This window comes from Sarcophilus harrisii, chromosome 2 (assembly GCF_902635505.1).
Source record: "Sarcophilus harrisii chromosome 2, mSarHar1.11, whole genome shotgun sequence".
NCBI lineage: Eukaryota > Metazoa > Chordata > Mammalia > Dasyuromorphia > Dasyuridae > Sarcophilus > Sarcophilus harrisii.
In genome coordinates this window covers 452,332,679-452,350,261 of record NC_045427.1, presented here as the reverse complement: position 1 = coordinate 452,350,261, position 17,583 = coordinate 452,332,679, and the positions used below count along the sequence as shown (strand labels likewise).

Here is a 17,583-nt window from a genome sequence, read left to right as displayed (position 1 = left end):
CCTCCAGCACAACTGTCACTAAGCAGTATTAGAAGCCAATTCAAGCACAGATCTCCCAGAACTCCAAAACCAACACCCTTTAATTATGGCTGAGAGTTTGGACCAGTGATCTCTTATAGTAGAGTCCTCCATATTGCTAAATCATTTGGGGATACTTCCGGTTCTTATTGTGGAATATGGTTAATTCTGTTGCTTTCAGCCTTATTAGAGCTCTATGCTAAAAGACTCATTAAATGCCATCGCCCCTACCATTTTTACAGAGGAAAACTCTGAATCCACAGTGTTAATACAGAGTTCCTTCAATCATTTTTACATATAATTCCCCTTATATAGGTGTATCTTATTAATGTTTAACATTGAAAGCTCTGAACCTCTCTTAAATATCAATTCTCTCATCTCATAATAAATTGAGAAGTCATTTGCCCAAGTTTACCTGTAAAAAAGTAGGATATCTAGAGTGCTTATGTCAGGGACTCTTGGTAATGATTTCTATAGCATGAAGTTTTAAAAAGTCTTTCCTTACAATAACTCTTTCAAGTATGGAGTATAAATAGCATCATTCTCATTTTTCATGTGAGGAAATTGAGGCTCAGAGAGGGAAACTGGTTTACTCACGGTCACACAGCTAGGAAGTTATAGAGTCAGAACTTGAAAGCTTATATATTGTTTCAAGGTCTACTGAGCTTCAAAATTATCCTGAAAGGTAGGGAGTACAAGTATCACTATGTACATTTTACAGATAAGGAAACAGAGACTGAGTCAGTCAGTACTTTTTTTTAAACCAGATTTGAACCACTTAGGAACCTTGACTCCAGATCCCCTTTCCCCATACTGTTCTGATCCTGGATAAATTATCTTCATGTAAGAGAATTCCCCTTCTCTCTTCTTTCCTCTCTTTTCTCCCTTCCACTCTCTTCTTCTTTTTACTTTTTTTCTCTTCCCTTTTTTCCCACTTCTCATCTTCCTCTCTTTTTCTTATCTTTTCATGTCTCTTCTTTCTTCTCCCTCCCCACCATCCACAAAAAATAAAACAAATAAATCTTTCCTACATGCAGAACCTACTATTCTGTGGTGAGGGAGAAATATTTTAAATGGCACTTTTTCTGACCTGAATGATCTTTTAGTCAAGTAGGGGGATAAGACACCAACACAGATCACTGTTATACATCAAACAGATGACTAATCAAGTGCATTACAGAGTTACGAAACAAAGAACAAACTGCTATGTTAAATGCAAGGGAAAAGGCTGTTGGGAAGGGAGAAGACTGGAAATCAGGGTACATCTGGAAGATTTGCCATTTGGTTTGAGATGAAGGGAAATTTATAGTTCAGTGGAGGGCTCTCCAGATATAAGGGGCAGCTTAAAATGCCTGAGGGAGGGAGTTTACTCCATGTAAGTATGAGAGGGGACTGGGAAGAGGAGAAGACAAAGAGAAATCCAATTGTCTGGGTTCCAGACCACTTTGGGACAAGGCTGAAAAGGTAAGGATGACATTAGTTTATGAAGAATCTTAAACACCTGGAAAAGAACTCTACTTGACATACAATAAGGATATTTTTAAGTAGGGCAGGAACATTCCCATATCTATGTAGGGAAAAGATTATTTCTCTAACAGGGTAAAAGCCAGATTAAAAGAAAGGGAATCAAAGCAGAAATATCTAAAAGAAGGATATTGAAATAATCCATAAAGGATAGAATCAGGGTTGGTTGCAGTGAGAATAAATAGGAAGGGCTGGACTGGAAAGATGTTTCAATAGAGCTGAGTGGATAGATGGATATGAGATGTGAGGGAAAGAACAATTCAAAGTTACAAATGTGGGGACTGGTCACAAACATGGGCTGAATGGATGTGCCACAGATAGAAATAATGAAGATGGAAGAGAAAACAGATTTAGGGGAAAAGATAAGAAACTTAAAATTTTAGATATATTGATATAATGTTGCTGGTGGGACATTTAGGGGGACCTGTCCTATAGGCAGAACTTAGAAATACAGATTTGAAAGTTGATAGTTGAAACCATGGGATAGAATGAGATTGTCAAGTAAGAAGGTACAGAGATGATCAAGGGCAAACAATTAAGGAGCACCCACATTAAGAGGTGGGGAAGAGCACGAAAAGACAAAAAAAAGCAGGAAAAGAAGGACTAGTTAGGGAGGAGAACCGGGAGAGTGCAAAGTTTTTAAGGCCGAGGGAGAAGAGAGTTTGTAGTAGAATAGAGTGGTAATAGTGTAAAAGCTTACAGAGAAGTCAATAATTGCTTGTCTTTATATAAAATCTTAAGTTTTGCAAAGTGCATTACAAATATGTCATTGGATTCTCAAAACCTGGGAGGTTGATACTATTATTATCTCCATTTTACAGATGAGGCTGAGAGAAATTAAATAACTTGCCCAAGGTGATACAGCTAATAAGGTTCTAAAGCTAGAATTGAATATAGATTTTCCTGACTCCAAGTCCAGTGCTCTATTCACTATGCCAATTGGGAGAATAAGAACTAAAAAGGGGCCACTGTATTTAGAAATTGTTTGAGAGGAGTTTGAATCATGGAGGAGGCTAAAGTGCAAGGGACTGAGGAGAAAGTAGGCAATGAGGAAGTAGAGGCTTTGTTAGAGATATTCTCTCCTGAAGTTTTGCACTGAAAGGGAGGAAGGGATGGTTGGATGAATGGGAAAGAATCACGGGATCTCAGAATTTAGCATGGGAAGGGACCATTATTGGACTATTATGTAGTTCACCACTAAAAACTACCCAGTAAGTGGTCATTCAGGCAAGAGGACTTCCAGGGAAGGAAAACCCACCATCTCCCACAGCAGACCATTCCATTTTTAGATAGCACTGACTCTTAAGGCAGTTTTTCCTGGTATCAAGCATAGATAGACTTGCCTCTTTGTCGCTCCTACCCAATACTATTGATTCTGTCCTCTGGAGCCAAACAGAACAATTCCTCTTCCACATGAAGGTCTTTCAAAAACTCAAATACACTTATCATGTTCCCCTTCTACTTCTTCCTACTCCACTTCCCTTCAATGTTCTCTTCTTTAGGTTAAACATTCCGAGTTTCTTAACTAATCTTGGTATGACATGGAGCTAAAGCTTTTCACTTTTTGGCATTCTTCCCCTGGACACAGTATTAGCTTGTTAATGTTCTCTTTAACCTGTGGTGCCCAGAATGGAACATAATACTCTAGAGAGTCTGTCCAAGACAGACTAAAGAAGGATTACCACATCTTTTTTTTACTAGAAGCTATACTTTTTAATGCAAACCAAGATCATGTTAGCTTTTTTGGCTGCTACATCACACTGAAGACTCATAATGAGTTGTAGTCCCTTAAAATTACCAGTCCTTTTTCAGACAAACTGCTGTAGAACTTTGCCTCCTCCCATCTTTACTTGTAGAGTTTATTAAAATTTTTTACAAGCATTTACTATCCATCTTCCATTGCTTTCCACGTAAATAAAAAAGATTTAATAAAACCCCCTGAAAATTAAAATCCTCATAATAAATATGCATACATAATTCAGCAAAACAAATTTCCACATTGGCCATCTCCAAAAATGAATGTCACATTCTTCACTTAAATCCATCACCCTTGGACAGGAGGTGGGTGAGTTTCACTTTCAGTCCTCTGGACTTGTTTAATCATTGTAGCAGAGAGAATTTTTAAGTCTTGCAAAGTCATTTTCCCTCCGGAAAGTTGTAATTATATAAATAATTGTCCTAGTGTTGCTCACTTCATTCTACATCAGTTCATAAAACTCTTCCAGTTTCCTCTGAAATTTTCCATTTTGTGATTTCTTACAGTACAACAATATTCCATGATATTCATATACCATGTTTTGCCATTCCCCAGTAGATTAGTGTACCTAACTTCCAGTTTTGTGTTACTATGAAGAATTGCTATTTGGTACATATAGATTCTTTTCCACTTTCTCAAAACATAGACTTAGTAGTAGTAGTATATCTGGATCAAAAGGTAAAAACTTTTTGGCTATAGTTCCAAACTGCTTTCCAAACTGATTGGTTTCACTAATTCACAGTTTCACCAATAGTACATCAGTGTGCCTATTTTCTTACAACCCTTCCATCATTTATCACTTTTTCTTTGTTGATATCTTTGTCATTCTAAAGAACGTAAAGTAGAATCTCAAAGATACTTAAATTTGCACTGCTCAAAATTTTGGTAATTTGGAGCATTTTTCTCATATGGTTATTGATAGCTTGGATTTCTTCCTTTGAAAACTTCATCTTTTGATCATTTCTCTACTAAAACATTGCTGCTCTTAATCTTAGAAAAATAAGTTCCTTATGTATCTTATTATGAGACTTTTATCAGAGAAACTTGCTATCAAGCTGATTTTTTGAAGCAAGGGTGAGACTTGATATCTATTTCACTTAATTTTCTTTTTTTAGTTGAATGTTCTAGACAGTTTATTAGCTATTCCATTGAGATGTGTGTGATCTGAAAATTTGATGAGTATTCCAGCTATATAAAACATTTCCCATCTTTTCCCTTCTCACCTCTATATCTCAAAATTCCTAATTTTCAAGACTGAGAAAGTTAAATACCACTTTCTACATACATGATCCTACCAGCTCTTAATATTCATCCATCATCTTTCATCTATTATATAAATGTGTGAGAATTGTATGAGATACTTTTTCAAATGCTTTGCAAAAATCTAGGTAAACTACATATCTATTATATTTCTGATTTTGTCAAAAAAGGATATAAGGTTGACCTGTTGTTGATAAAAATCATCCCAGATTTCTGTACTCATTTTATATGTTTACTGGCCATTTCTTTAATGACACATTCTAAAAGTCTCCCAGGAAACAACGGCAAGTTCACTAAGCCTACAAGTGGCAGAAGTAAATACAATTTATTTCCTTCTTTTTTTAAAAAAACTTGGGATAATTTTTTAAGAATCATAGTAAGATTTATTAGAATTGGGGTAATATCAACACAATTATAGTTAGGTGAGAAAGAATTAATGACAAAGGAGAGGTTTAAGATGTGTGTAAAAGAAAGGCTGGGGCAAGTAGGTAGTGCAGTGGATAGAGGACCTGAGTTCAAATTTGACCTTAAGACACTTAATACTTCCTAGCTGTGAGACCTGGGCAAGTCACTTAACCCCAATTGCCTCAGCAAAAGAAAAAAAAAAGAAAAAAGAAAGGAAGGATGAGTGATGGAACAAGGTCTTGGAGGATATGAGTTGGAGGTTACAGGTAGAGGGATTAATTTTATCAATAGTAGGGCAAGATCCTACTTCTGAGCCTAGAAGAAATGATGGTTTGAGGAATGGTGGAGAGAAGTAGAGGGATTCCATAGCACATGGCCTCTGTGTCATTTGATATATGAGTGTGAGAGGGAAAGCAGCATGTGCCTAATGCTATGTTCAGATGGTTGAGAGAGGAACATTGCTGGATTGCCTCATCCTAGAACTATTTTCATTTGTCTATTTCTTAAATTTATTCTGTTAAAGAAAACATTTGTTGAATTATGTATTATTTCTCATAAATGTGGTCAAAATTGTCTGTCTGTTCTGACCTTTTGTTTGTGGTATGAGGGTATATTGGAAGCTGCATAGAAAAGAGTTATTTTTCCTAATGCAGAGCTTGGGAGCTCAGCCCTCAGCCCATTGTTATAGTTATGCTCTCTAACTGGGGGCATAGAATAAGTCATTTCATAACTACCTTTATAAGTGCAAAATCACTGAATCTGGCATAAATCTATCTCATAGATACAAGTCCAGATTACATTTTTTATTCTTCATAATTCTTGCCCATGTCTTTCTATAATCTTCCATAGAATTTCCATCCTACATTCTGGAGTTCTTCCTTGGGTTCATTTCATATTCAGACGAACCAGTGCTCTGGGGCTGCTAGGTGGTACAGTATTTAGAGCACGGGGCCTGAAGTCAGGATGACCTGAGTTCATATCTGGCCTTGGACACTTATTAGCTGGATAACCTTGGGCAAGTCAACTAATCCCATTTGTCTTGTGACAAAAATACTCCCCCCCCCACCAAAAATAAGAACCACTGTTCTATCTAGGCTATCCCTTATTTCTCATTTTCATTAAATAACTGGCCCAGCTTCTTTTCCAGGAAGACAGATCCTTGATGATGTCCTTTTGATGTTATATTCTGGGCCTACAAGTGGAATCAATAGGAAAGCAATGAGTCTTAGAAGAAAAGGCCCCCCGATGAAAGAGATAATGATCTTAGTATCTTAGAAAGTAAGCAGGGCTTTATTGGGTCCAGCTAATGAGGTCTGGAATATGAAGTGCAGAGGGGGTGAGGCAGGAGATAGGAAACAGTTCAAGATCTCCCTTCTAAAGCCAAAGGCACATTAGGATGAAAAATGGTTTTTATTCTCCTGAGAGCACCTCCCCAGCCTATCCAACATTCCTTTATGGCTATAGTAAATCAGCCCCAACCCTTGTCTTACTCTGCCATGCTGGCAGTGCCCGGGACAAATCCATATGGCTTGCCATGGCCAAGTTTTCTTTGGTAACATGCTTCAGCCTGCTTCTACCCACTATGACTCTTCCCATTATCCTTTAAGTTTTCATTTTGATTTATTGGCACTTCATGATTTGAAGCCATGCATCTGCATCTGGAAAATACTGTTAATGCTACTGATGGGGTTAGTTGTGCTTATCTTTCTTGACAATTCTTTGGATGACTGAAACCTGTCTCTACAATTTCTACCCATTGTTCTCATTTTGTCCTCTTGGTAGAAAAAAAGACTCCTTCCTACACCACAGTTTTTCATAATCCTTAAAGACAATTGGGTATTCCCCAACTTTCTTCCTTAATCCTTCTCTCCCCTAGTTCCTTCACCTGATCCTAGTATAGGATCTTTATACTGTCCTGATTTCTTTCCTCTTTTGAGATTTAGATTTAGAGCAGAAAGGGACCTTAGAGTTCACTGAATCCAGCCCCATCATTTTATAGATGAAGAAACAGACCCAGTGAAGTCCCCTGACTCCAGAGCCAGCATTCTTATTATTGGACCACATTTCCAGGGTCATTTCTAAAATGCAGCACCCAGACCTGAACACAATGTTGCTCTGTGTATGTTCTGACCAGAGCAGAGGCAAAAGGGACTCTTGGACCCTGTGAGTATAAAACTCTGCCTCTGTTTCTGGTCAAAGCAGAAATGATTGCCCCCATTGCATCCAGGGCCATCTCCTGCAGTCCTGATCTATAGCTGGCCACTGGACCCCGAGGACTGTGGAAGGGAAAATGAGGCCATAAATCCAATTCACTTGCATGTGATAGCATCACCTTCCTGATGTCATGGTCCTCTTTGAGAACAAAGGACAAACAACAGTAACAATAACTCTGCCTCGGTATTGAACTAGACCAAACAGTGTTCACCAGAGAGCAATATACTGTTGATAGGAAATATTTCTATTGGAGAGCCTTCTGTTGCTAGTGGAACCAAGGCTTGGGCCAAGTTCTTCCCTGAAGCTGCTCGTTACCCACTGTGAGTTGGACCTAAGCTGCAAAGATTTCAGGGCTTGTCTTGGGAGGCTTCTGCTCTGGGAGCTTTGTGCACTTTTGCCCCAGGCAGAAGAAACAATAAAGGCCAGGCTGGCAAAGTGGGACTGGGCTCCCCAGAGAAAGGTAGGTGGTCTTTGGGCCTGCCTCCTTTGGAGTGGTGATTAATTCCCTCTAGATTAATCCAAGACACTCTGGGATATGCTTCGCCAGCACACCTGGGGATGCCAACTAAACCTTGATTCAAAAGAGATGTACTTTCTTGTTTTCATCTCTCCTGCCCTTGAACAGTCCTGGACATCCTTCCCTCCACTTTCTCCCCTGGCTCTTCTCCAGAAGCCTGACTTCTCCAAGGAATACAGGTAGCAGACGCCAGAGGCCGGAAGCCCTCTGACTTCCTTCTCCATTGTACCAGCCTCCTTCACTTCCTGGGAACCCTTGTCTCCGGCTCCAAGTGCTAGACCCCGCAGAGCATTGTCATACAGACAGGTATTTGGCTGAGGTTTTGAAGTCCTGCTAATGACTTTCCAGAGACTTTTGCACCGTTCTTCAGTTCCTGAGAGCTAGTCCATAGGTGTACTGCACAGACCCCTGCTGTTACATGCTGTTCCTAAAGATTGGCCAAGGAGATAGAAAGGTCCCTGCTGCTGGGGACGGAGGGAAGCTTAGGGTATTCAATCCACACTCACCTTTCCAGCCCTGAAGACAGCTCTTCACTAAACTCTGAGCTTTCACTACTGCCTAGAAAAGGAACATAGGTAAATGAACATTTTACTTCACAGTCGATGATAAGGCTCTGCCTTGAGGATTCCAGGTAGGGCAGGAGAAGCTTCCGAGTTCTCCATTCATCCTGTTAAATTCTAGAGGAGTGATTTAGAAGACACAGACTTTTTGGCGGGGGGGGGGGGGGGGGGGGGGGGGGGGGGGGTGACAGTGGAGTGAATGAGGAACGGTGGTTTGATTGCTTTTTCTGTTTTCTGCTGTTGCCCTTACCTCAAATCCTCCCTCTGTGCACAGAAGGCAGGTGGAGCCATGCCTGAGTCACATATTCTCATTCCTCCCTCCCTTAGTATTTCAAATATTGGGGGTACTAGACTTGCCCAGAGATCTGCCAGTGCTGAATACTAATATACACTGAGCTCTTTCTTCTTGGCATTCTTCTGCCCATCAGCATGGGTTGAGGATATACATGCTTTTTAATTACCTGATGGCCACAGAGCAGCTTAAAAGCTCCCCGAGGGCTGAGTGTGAAGGGATCTTTGGATTGCCACCATAAGCACATAAGACATTTTAGTTATGGGAACACAAAGCACTAGCTGATGGCAATAATTTTGCTGAGAATACTCATTTTTCTCTTATCTTGAGGTTGCCTATAGGAAACATATAAAAGTAGAAAATATCTCAGATCTCTACAAACATATTTAATAAACTAGTCCTATTGTGGTTATAGAAGTGATTTTATTAGAAAGAGGGACAAGGCAGCAAGGGACCTTGGACATGTCATATTATATATGGCTCTGGGAATTATTTACCTAAAAGAACTTTTCTGTGTATATCCCTGGGGAAAGTTTTGAACATTAGACAATGCATTGGAATGCCTGAAGTCTTAAGCATAGGGTTGGAAAATGATGACTTTGTGTCAGCAAAGTCAGCAACAACTGTGTCCTTGAAAACAGCATTGAGCCCTTCCCTGTTCTCTTAAACAAGCTTTAGTCAGAGGTTAGAGACACTTAATAGCTCAGGTGAAGAAGAGCCTCACGTGGGTTGGCAAGGATAGAGTCAGAATTTAAATACATTTATGTCTCTTGATAATGTGATATTTGCTTGATCTGATCTCACATGGCTGCTTTTAAGATCTTAGGTTCTAGCAGCCACTGAGTGAGATCATTAAGCCAAAGCAACAGGGATGGAGGAAACAGGGAAGTGGAATTGAGGTCTGTAGGAGATGAGGAGGTAGCTACACCAAAGCAATCAAATCATAGATTGTTGAGAAGTTGAAATGAGCAAAAAAGGATAGCATGTTCACCATATTCTTTACCCTTGCAGTGGTAAATCTTCTGGGGAGAGGGTGCCTATTAGGAGCTCAAAGCTTTTCAACCTGAAAACTATATCATTTCCTTTTCAGCCAGCTTTCATGCCTTAATGTCGAGGACCCTCCTCACATTTGGCTGTACCTCTTCTAGGAATACTGACAAAGAATAGGAATGTAGGGAGGGTCTTTGGACATGATTTTTAGGGCAGACCGGCAAAGAAAGTGACCAGAAATAACTACAAGACACTCTTGTTTAACTCCAAGTTCTTGTCTCTTCTCTCATTCTGTAGGACTGTTGGGGACCCTGGGCAAGTCTAAAGAGTAGGTTAGGGATAAAGAAGAAAGGGAGGGGTAAGATACCAGGAGAGGAAAAGGAGGGGAGAAGGGAAGGAAGGAAAGAGAAGGAGGAACAGAGAGATAGAAGGGAGAAGCAGAAAGAGAGAGAAAAAGAGGAAAAATCAGAAGGAGAAAGGAAAATAGAGATGGGAAGAGAGATCCCCACTTTGGCTCTTGGACATGTAGGACTTGTTAAAGCCCAAGGAATCAGAGCCAGACTAAAATGCCTTGTGACTTTTCCCTGAGGGGAGTGATGGTATGGCAGCCTAGAAATGGCACCAAAGATAATAGAATATTTCATCTTTACTTGAAAACTACTTAAAGGACTCCTTCAGAAGAAGGGATAGGGAAAACAATTTAGTTAATGAAATATATTAGCTAATGTATTTCACTTCATATAGGTTTTTTTTTACCACTATGGCTCTTTCTGTACATTTTATAGCAAGTCTAGGTCTTTGATTTCACTTGAAAAGTTTCTTTTTGAAAGAAAATCTTGTTTATTTCCAATTTAGATTCTACTGCTTTCTGCAGGGTCCTCTGGGACAGATCATCAACTCTCCCTTCCCTATTCTCTACTTCTGTTTGAATTTTTGAAACTCAGGTAGGTTTCTATTTTAATGATTCCAAATTGGCCATGGCGGATCAATAGGACCTATTTGTAATCCTATTCAGAATCCTAAACCTTGTTTGATAACAGGAGCCAAAGGTAGCGGCAGAAAAGAGGAAACCATGGCTTCTCAAATCCTTTCCTCTTCACACTCTCTTTGAATAGCTTGGTGGGAAGAGGCCTTTTCCACAAAGGTTTTTCTGGTCTTAAAAACATCATGTCCTCCTTTGATACCTGTTGGCAGCAGCTTCAAATGATGCTGTCATCCTTTGGGTTAGATTCTCAAAGGATTAGATCATCAGAGAACAAGCTCTGCTAGGACCATAAAGCCAGAAAAACACTTGAATATTAGCCAGTAAAAGTTTGTGTCTGCCTTCTGAGGACCAGACTTAGCTGAACCTAGAAGGACTTAACAGAGGGTTTGGTCATGACAGCTAATGAAGATGGCCCTCTATATCATGGTGGATTGGGGTCTATAGGAGATGAGAAGATAGCTACACCATGGCAAGCAAACATAAATTGTAGAAGTATTGAAGCAAAAAAGATAGCATACTTTAAATCAATTAATCAGACTTAAAAAATGGTGAACCATTCTTTCTCAATTCAGTACTATTATAGAGAATTCCTAAGAGGGCACCTTCTTGGCTTATATTATATTAGAGGGAGCCTCACTGTGATAATGTGCAACTCATAGAGCATATATTATATTTGTGGGGGCGATATTTTATACCCTATGTACCAGATTGTCTCTGTGAACAGACTCTATCCTTTGAATGAATGAAAATAAGGGCTTGTGCAACCTGGCAATGAGATCTGATTCCTTTCTGTAAAGAAGTTTTTAGAACAAACAAAATTAAAGAAAATTGTGGCAACTTTGGGTGCTTACATATATGAACAGAACGTAGATTTCTATTGTACCCTAAATAGTCCTCCCTTAGCTCTCACCCCTGAGCTCCTGGACCTGCTACCACCCAGATTCAAACTTCCTGCCATGAGAGAGAAGTCATTCACCAGAGGCTGGATCACTGAAAGAGAATAGAAACAGACAGACAGACAGACGGGCGGGCACGTACACAGATTATAGAAGCAGCAGAGACAAGAAAGGAGAAACAGCTAAAAGATGGTCACTTGTTTAAAGCAAATGATGCTTCAATTATGATCCATCTAATTCACATTCCCTTGGCAGGCTCTGAATGAAAGGTTCCGTCACCAGAATCAAACCATCTCTACCTGGGCATCCGGCCCCTGGACTGAAAACGGGCCCCACACAGTCCTCACCCCATTTTTAGGCCACAGACCCCAGTCAGCTCCTATCTAGACATTCTTTTCACTTTGTTCTCAAGCCTGATCTCTACCCTCTCAATATGTAGCTTCCTTTCCCAGTGGCTGTCTTCTAAGAGCAGGTTCAGAAAAAAAGTCCATTTGACTTAAAAAGTGTTCCTCTAACTTAGATCATCAGATCGTGAGCTTTTTGTGGGCAGAATTATTTTTGCTTTTCTTTGTTTCCCCAAGGTACAGCACAATGCCTGGCATATATTAAAAGCTCAATAAATGCTTGTTGATGTGAAGCTATTTTTTTTTCTTATTTAGGAAAAACTCAACAGATGTCTATAAGGATCTCTAAGTGTCCTAGGGATACCTCCCTCCTTGTCTTTGCACAGGGCTCAAACTCTGTATTCTGGGGTCTTAGGGAGCTTCTGAGGATAGAACTTTAAAGATGGTAAGTATTGAAGCCCCTGCTGAGGACTCTGAGATAATAACATTTTGTGGCCTGCATTCCTAGTGAGGGATAGGAGCTAGAATAAGGCTCCTAGAGAATGTGTTGTGGCTGGTCTGCTGGACTTTACTGATGGCTGAGTCTGTGGACTCAGTCCAGAGCTCCCCTGGGAGTCTGGCCATCTTCTGCCATTGCTGCTTCCTCTAAGGCCATCAATGGTTCCTGCTTGGGGTTGCCAGCAAGTTGGCATCTGACCCATGTGGCCAATACCATAGAAGTTAGTAGCTTTTTAATGAGTTTCTGTCTTGTGGCCAGTAATTTTTTGGTTTTGGTTTTTGGCGATATAACTTCTGCCCCGATTGGATCACAAATGTACCTAGCCTGGGCCCAGGTGAACACATCTGGCAGGAGGGGAAAGGATCAGGGAGGAGGTCACAGATCTGCCTCATGTGCTGCCCAGGCCCAGGTGAGGAGGAAGGTACTCCAGAATGCTCCCCAAGAGGCACCCGTGTGGGGCCAGGCTTCGGAGCTTGGCTGGAGAGACCGGCATCATTGTGCTTTCCACAGCGACACACAGAGACAGACACGGAGCAAACAGCTTGCGTCCCGCCTGCCCCCAGGCCGGGGGGGTCTTACCTAAGGAGAGTCCATTGGTGACAGCAGAGGAGGTGAGGGGCAGGCCCCGGCCCTGGCCCCTGCCTGGACTGTGGGGCTCTAGAACACTGTCATCCAGCAGGTGACGAGGTCTCTCCGATGGGAACGTTGCACTTTTACTCTCAACTACACTGAACTGACACATCATACTGGAAAGGGAGAGAAAAGGCAGAAGCCCTTAGGCATCTACGATATCACCACTCAGTCCTCTCTCTGGTTTCTAATGCAGCTTTTCCAGGTACCCTAGAGGCCACAGAGACCCTTCCTGAGTGGAAAGAGTCTGGTCAGAAGGCTTGGATTTCAATTCCAATCTGCTCCTTAGGACCTATAGCACCTTGGGCAAGATACATTGTTTTCCTGGGTCTCTATTTTCTCTTCTGTAGAATGAGAGTAGACTAGATTATCTCTAAAGTAACTTCTAGTTTTTCTTCCCATGATTTGGAATGAGAAGGATGGGGCCAAATCCTAGCTTCGTTGCTTGGCTTATGTGTGACTTACTGCAAAAGTTCTCCTGGGCTTTAGCGTGGCGTTAACCTAAATCACCTTTTAGGTACCTTCTAGTTCCATAGTCCTCTTATTTTGGATTTGAGGACATGGGTTTGAACCCTAGGGTTTAGACTAAACCACTTTTAAGAAAGAGCTAGGTCCCAATTAGGATGTATATGGCACTATATACTCAAATTGTTGTTTGTCCTCCATTCTCGAAAAGGACCATGACTTCAGGGAGGTGATGCCATGACATAAATGTGGATGTGAGCAAGGTCACTGGCCTCACCTTCCCCTCCAGAGCATCTGGGGCCAGTGGCCAGACATAGATCGGGAGGACTGGAGATGGCCTGGATACAGTGGGAAACCTGGGCCTTTTTAAGCCAAGGTCTTCAATAGGACTCAGTTTGACCGAGGCACATTCAGCAAGTGATATTAGGTAGAAACTGAGGCAAAGAAAGGCATCTTTCACCTAGTCAAAAAAACCCAAAAACCCAACAACCAAAAAAAAAACCCCTCCATAATCTAAATAAATAAATAAGTAAATCTGGGAGGGGAAGACCCTCAGAGTTTCAGACCAAAACAGAAATGATTGCTATTCACATTTACTCAGACCCAAACAACTATCTCGTGGGGCTTGGCCTGCTGAGCAATTGTTGGCCAATCAATAAGATGTACTCAAATATGCATTATTTGAACTGATGATTATGTTACATATGATGATTGTTTCCAGCCCGAAGATAATATGAAATGCAATTCTAATAATGTACTTCAGAAGATTCAATATTTGCATTAAATGGGCCCTTCTAGCTTTAACTTCAATCATTGGAGTTAGCTGGCTTTCCTACTTCATAAATGAGTGACCTTGCACAAGTCAGGAGTCGTTTGGTGATATAGTGATAAAGTCAGTGGCCAGCTTTGAGTTTTGGCAGATCTGAAGTCAGAAAGTCAGACTAGCTACCTAACTCTGGGCAAAATATCTAATCTCTCTCAGTCTAAGTTTCCATATCTGTATTAGGAATAGCACTTACATAACAGGACTGTGAGGAACAACTGAGATAATATCAGCAAAGCATTTTTGCAAACTTGCGGTACTAGCTATTAAGTCACTTCACCTGATTAGGTCTGTTTCCGCAGATGATGAAGTTGGAATAGAGATTTCTGTCAACTTAAAATGTCATACAGCATTAAGAACATCAGATTTGAATTCAGAGGGACAGGGTTCAAGTTTCAGCACTACTTAAAAACAATGTCCCTTGCATTATTTGGGCAGATTGTTCATCTTTTTTGGTTTTAATTTCCTTATCTGTAAGATGAAAGATTTGGATCAGATGATCTTTAAGGTTCCGTATGTCCTATGATAGTATGAACCAAGTGATTCCTTTTAGTTCTAAATACTGTTATCTTTTTTGGTCCTAACAGGCTTAAACTCATCTGGCCCCTTTCAGTTCTAACTTCTAGGATGCTTTTAGCTAGCTGACAAAGTTGTTTCCCATCCATATCACCAACTTCTGCTGATAAAGGCCTACTGAGAGCATTTTCTGCCTGAATGGCACTTGTGAGTCCTGCAAATAAAGGCCATTAGTACTTCTTCAGTACTATTCCCTGACTCCACAGTGCATAGTGGAATACTTAGTACAAGGAAAGGCAAGCTGGTTTTGAGGTCCGGTGCTAGGTGAAACATTCCTAGCATGCTGTAGTCTCCCTAGTAGATAGTCAGTTCCATAAGATCAAAGATTGCCGGTTTTCTTCTTTGAATGTCCAATTCAGAGTATAGAACCTTCCTCTTCCCCTGTACCAAGTATAGACCTTGGTAGACACTTAATCCATGTTTATTGAATTAGTGAATAAATGAATTGTTGAAGAATTCAGATAAGGTAGAAAATAGATGGAGCCAATATGATGGTTTGGTATCTGGTGGGTGATCCTATAGGTTCCAACTCTAATATTGGTCTATGGAGTCCAAATGATCTGTTGAAAATTTCTGAAAGAGATTGTTTTTACTAGTCAAGGAGGGAGCTTGTTAAAGTCAGAAGCTATAGCTGAGGCTAGGAGTTAACTTTCTTCTGAGGACTGACTAAACATCTTTCAACCCTTCCTTGCAGTGAGCTCCTAGCAGAGGAAGGGGTGAGTGTCAGCAGAATTCCATGTGGGAGAATCTCCCAATGGGAGACTCCACATTTCTCAGAATGGTTAATGAAAATTAGCATCACAGTGCCCATCACAAACATAACCTATGTAGAAAAGATCTATATTCTGCATGTAGCCAGACCTTCTGTTATAGAAAGAGCCCAAGATTTTGAGTCAGTTAACCTTGGTGTAAATTCTAATTCAAATAATTAATTAATCCCTCTTCCTTCCTCTTTCTGGGCCTCAGTTTCCTCATCTTTAAAATAAGGGAACAAGATAATTGCTGAGGTCCCTTCTATCTCTAAATTCTGGTTTATTTTCCAGGACTCTGAGGAGAACAACTGTGAGTCTCTGAGTTCTTAGGAACTGTTAGTAAATCCTATAGTTTGGCTTCTTAACCTGTTTGTGTGTCATGAACCTCTTTGGCAATCTTGCAAAACCTATGGATACTTTCAGAATGATAGTTTTTAATGGACAAGCATATTGAAAAAAATAACCAAAATATTTAAAAGTAATAAATTTTTATAAAAACAAGTTTTCATAGACCCCAGATTAAAAACTCTTATAAGAAATCACTAAAACTAATTGGGAAAAGAACAGAAAAGGATAATGTTCAATAGGTACAAGCTGATTAATCCAAGGGACACTGCAATTAACTTCAAGGACCAGTTTGGAGCAGTCACCCACTTGTTTCCCAGGCTGTGGCTCTTCCTGTGACGTGGGACAGGGGGTGTGGGGAGGCTGGCAGCAATCGAAGTATCAGGACAGGTTGGTCTCCGGCTGAACCTCATGGCACCTGACACAGCTGAGGGACCTGAAGACAGAGCAGAGATGGTTAGCTATAATATCTTATAGTTCTATCTAGTATCTCATAGGTAGCCAATAAAGGGGAAGTATTGTTGTAGCTCTAAACAGTTTCTGCTTTCTAGGATATTCTTAGGAACAGGGTGTCACCTGAGCCCAAGGCACACCAGATGCTGAAACTCTTAGTGGGTAGGGGGACTAGCTAAGGAAGTTTTAGCTTCCTCTCCATACCTGATGAGAAAGAGGCAGAGAGACCTAGATTTATGTCCTCTATCTGCACATACTGATTGTGTATTGCTTGAGCAAGTAACTTAACCTTTTAGTGCCCCAGGCAGTTTTCAAAGACTACACCTGCCTGAGCAGATAATGGTCTCTATTAGTAAAGGACATTTCTTCAACACTGAGTATTCTCAACATGAATGAAATTACAGGTCTAAATGGGAAAACAAAAAGAAAGACAGTTTTTGACAAATCATAAGGTGGGTTCTGTTATTTACATGAGGACAGAGGTAAACTCAGCCCTGATTTAGGCCTAGAAATAATTTTTATTTATTTATTGAAATCAGCTATTTCACAGAGTAGATGACAAGGTATCATAGATGAAGAAAGCAAAGCCCCAGACTTCCTCCATATATTTTTAGAAAAAATCTTCACCAAAAGGATTGACTCTTGGACAATGGATGGATTGGCCTGAACATAACACTAGGAGCCATAATCCTAGGTCTGCTGACAAGGGTAGTATCCAACCAAACATAGTTCACAACTGTTTGGGCAAGCCCATTGCAATATAAACACTTTACTAAATATTCATATTGGACCAAGAAAAATGAAAATTGCTTCATCTGCTCTAATGATCCAAAAATCATTTTGTCATGGAATCTCTGGCCTCAATGCTGATTCCATTTCCCACTAGCTTCCCTGCTAGAAATATCTTGCCACTTTTGAGCAGCCTTACTTATAAATGCCAACCTTTATGTGAGTTCCCTTCCATTCCTGGTCAGTAATGACCTTAATGTTTAGCCCTCATGCAACATGATTACAGTTTTGTATGTTTTGTCTTCCTATTAGACCAGTAGCTCCTTGAGGCAAATCTAATGTCCTCTGTTTAATGTCTATTTCCAATCTATGTCTATGTCCTATCTAAATTTTATATCTCTTCCACAGTGATAAGTATAACATGTGCACATAGTAGGTACTTAGTAAATTCTGGGGAGGTCAAAGGCTTGAGGCATCAGATTGGACATAATAGTTGTCTTAAAGTATTTGAAGACCTACTATATTATGTGAAATGGGGAAGGATCAGTTT

At 40.4% G+C, this 17,583-nt stretch overlaps 1 protein-coding gene across 8 annotated transcripts in view; it reads right to left on the bottom strand.

Annotated features, from left to right (window-relative positions):
• Positions 1-17,583, bottom strand: part of RALGPS1 (Ral GEF with PH domain and SH3 binding motif 1) — a 715,060-nt gene that overhangs the window by 39,457 nt on the left and 658,020 nt on the right. For 7 of the 8 annotated variants that reach the window (XR_004232244.1, XR_004232243.1, XM_031954314.1 and 4 more), the window contains 3 exons: positions 16,161-16,287; positions 12,840-13,006; positions 8,201-8,252 (listed from right to left, as the gene is read on the bottom strand). Coding sequence is in view for 6 of the 8 variants with exons in the window: in XM_031954314.1 (XP_031810174.1) it covers positions 8,201-8,252; positions 12,840-13,006; positions 16,161-16,287 (346 nt within the window). In the remaining 2 variants the exon portion in view is untranslated. The remainder of the gene's footprint in view (positions 1-8,200; positions 8,253-12,839; positions 13,007-16,160; positions 16,288-17,583) is intronic. The other variant, XM_031954319.1, reaches the window with a different exon arrangement.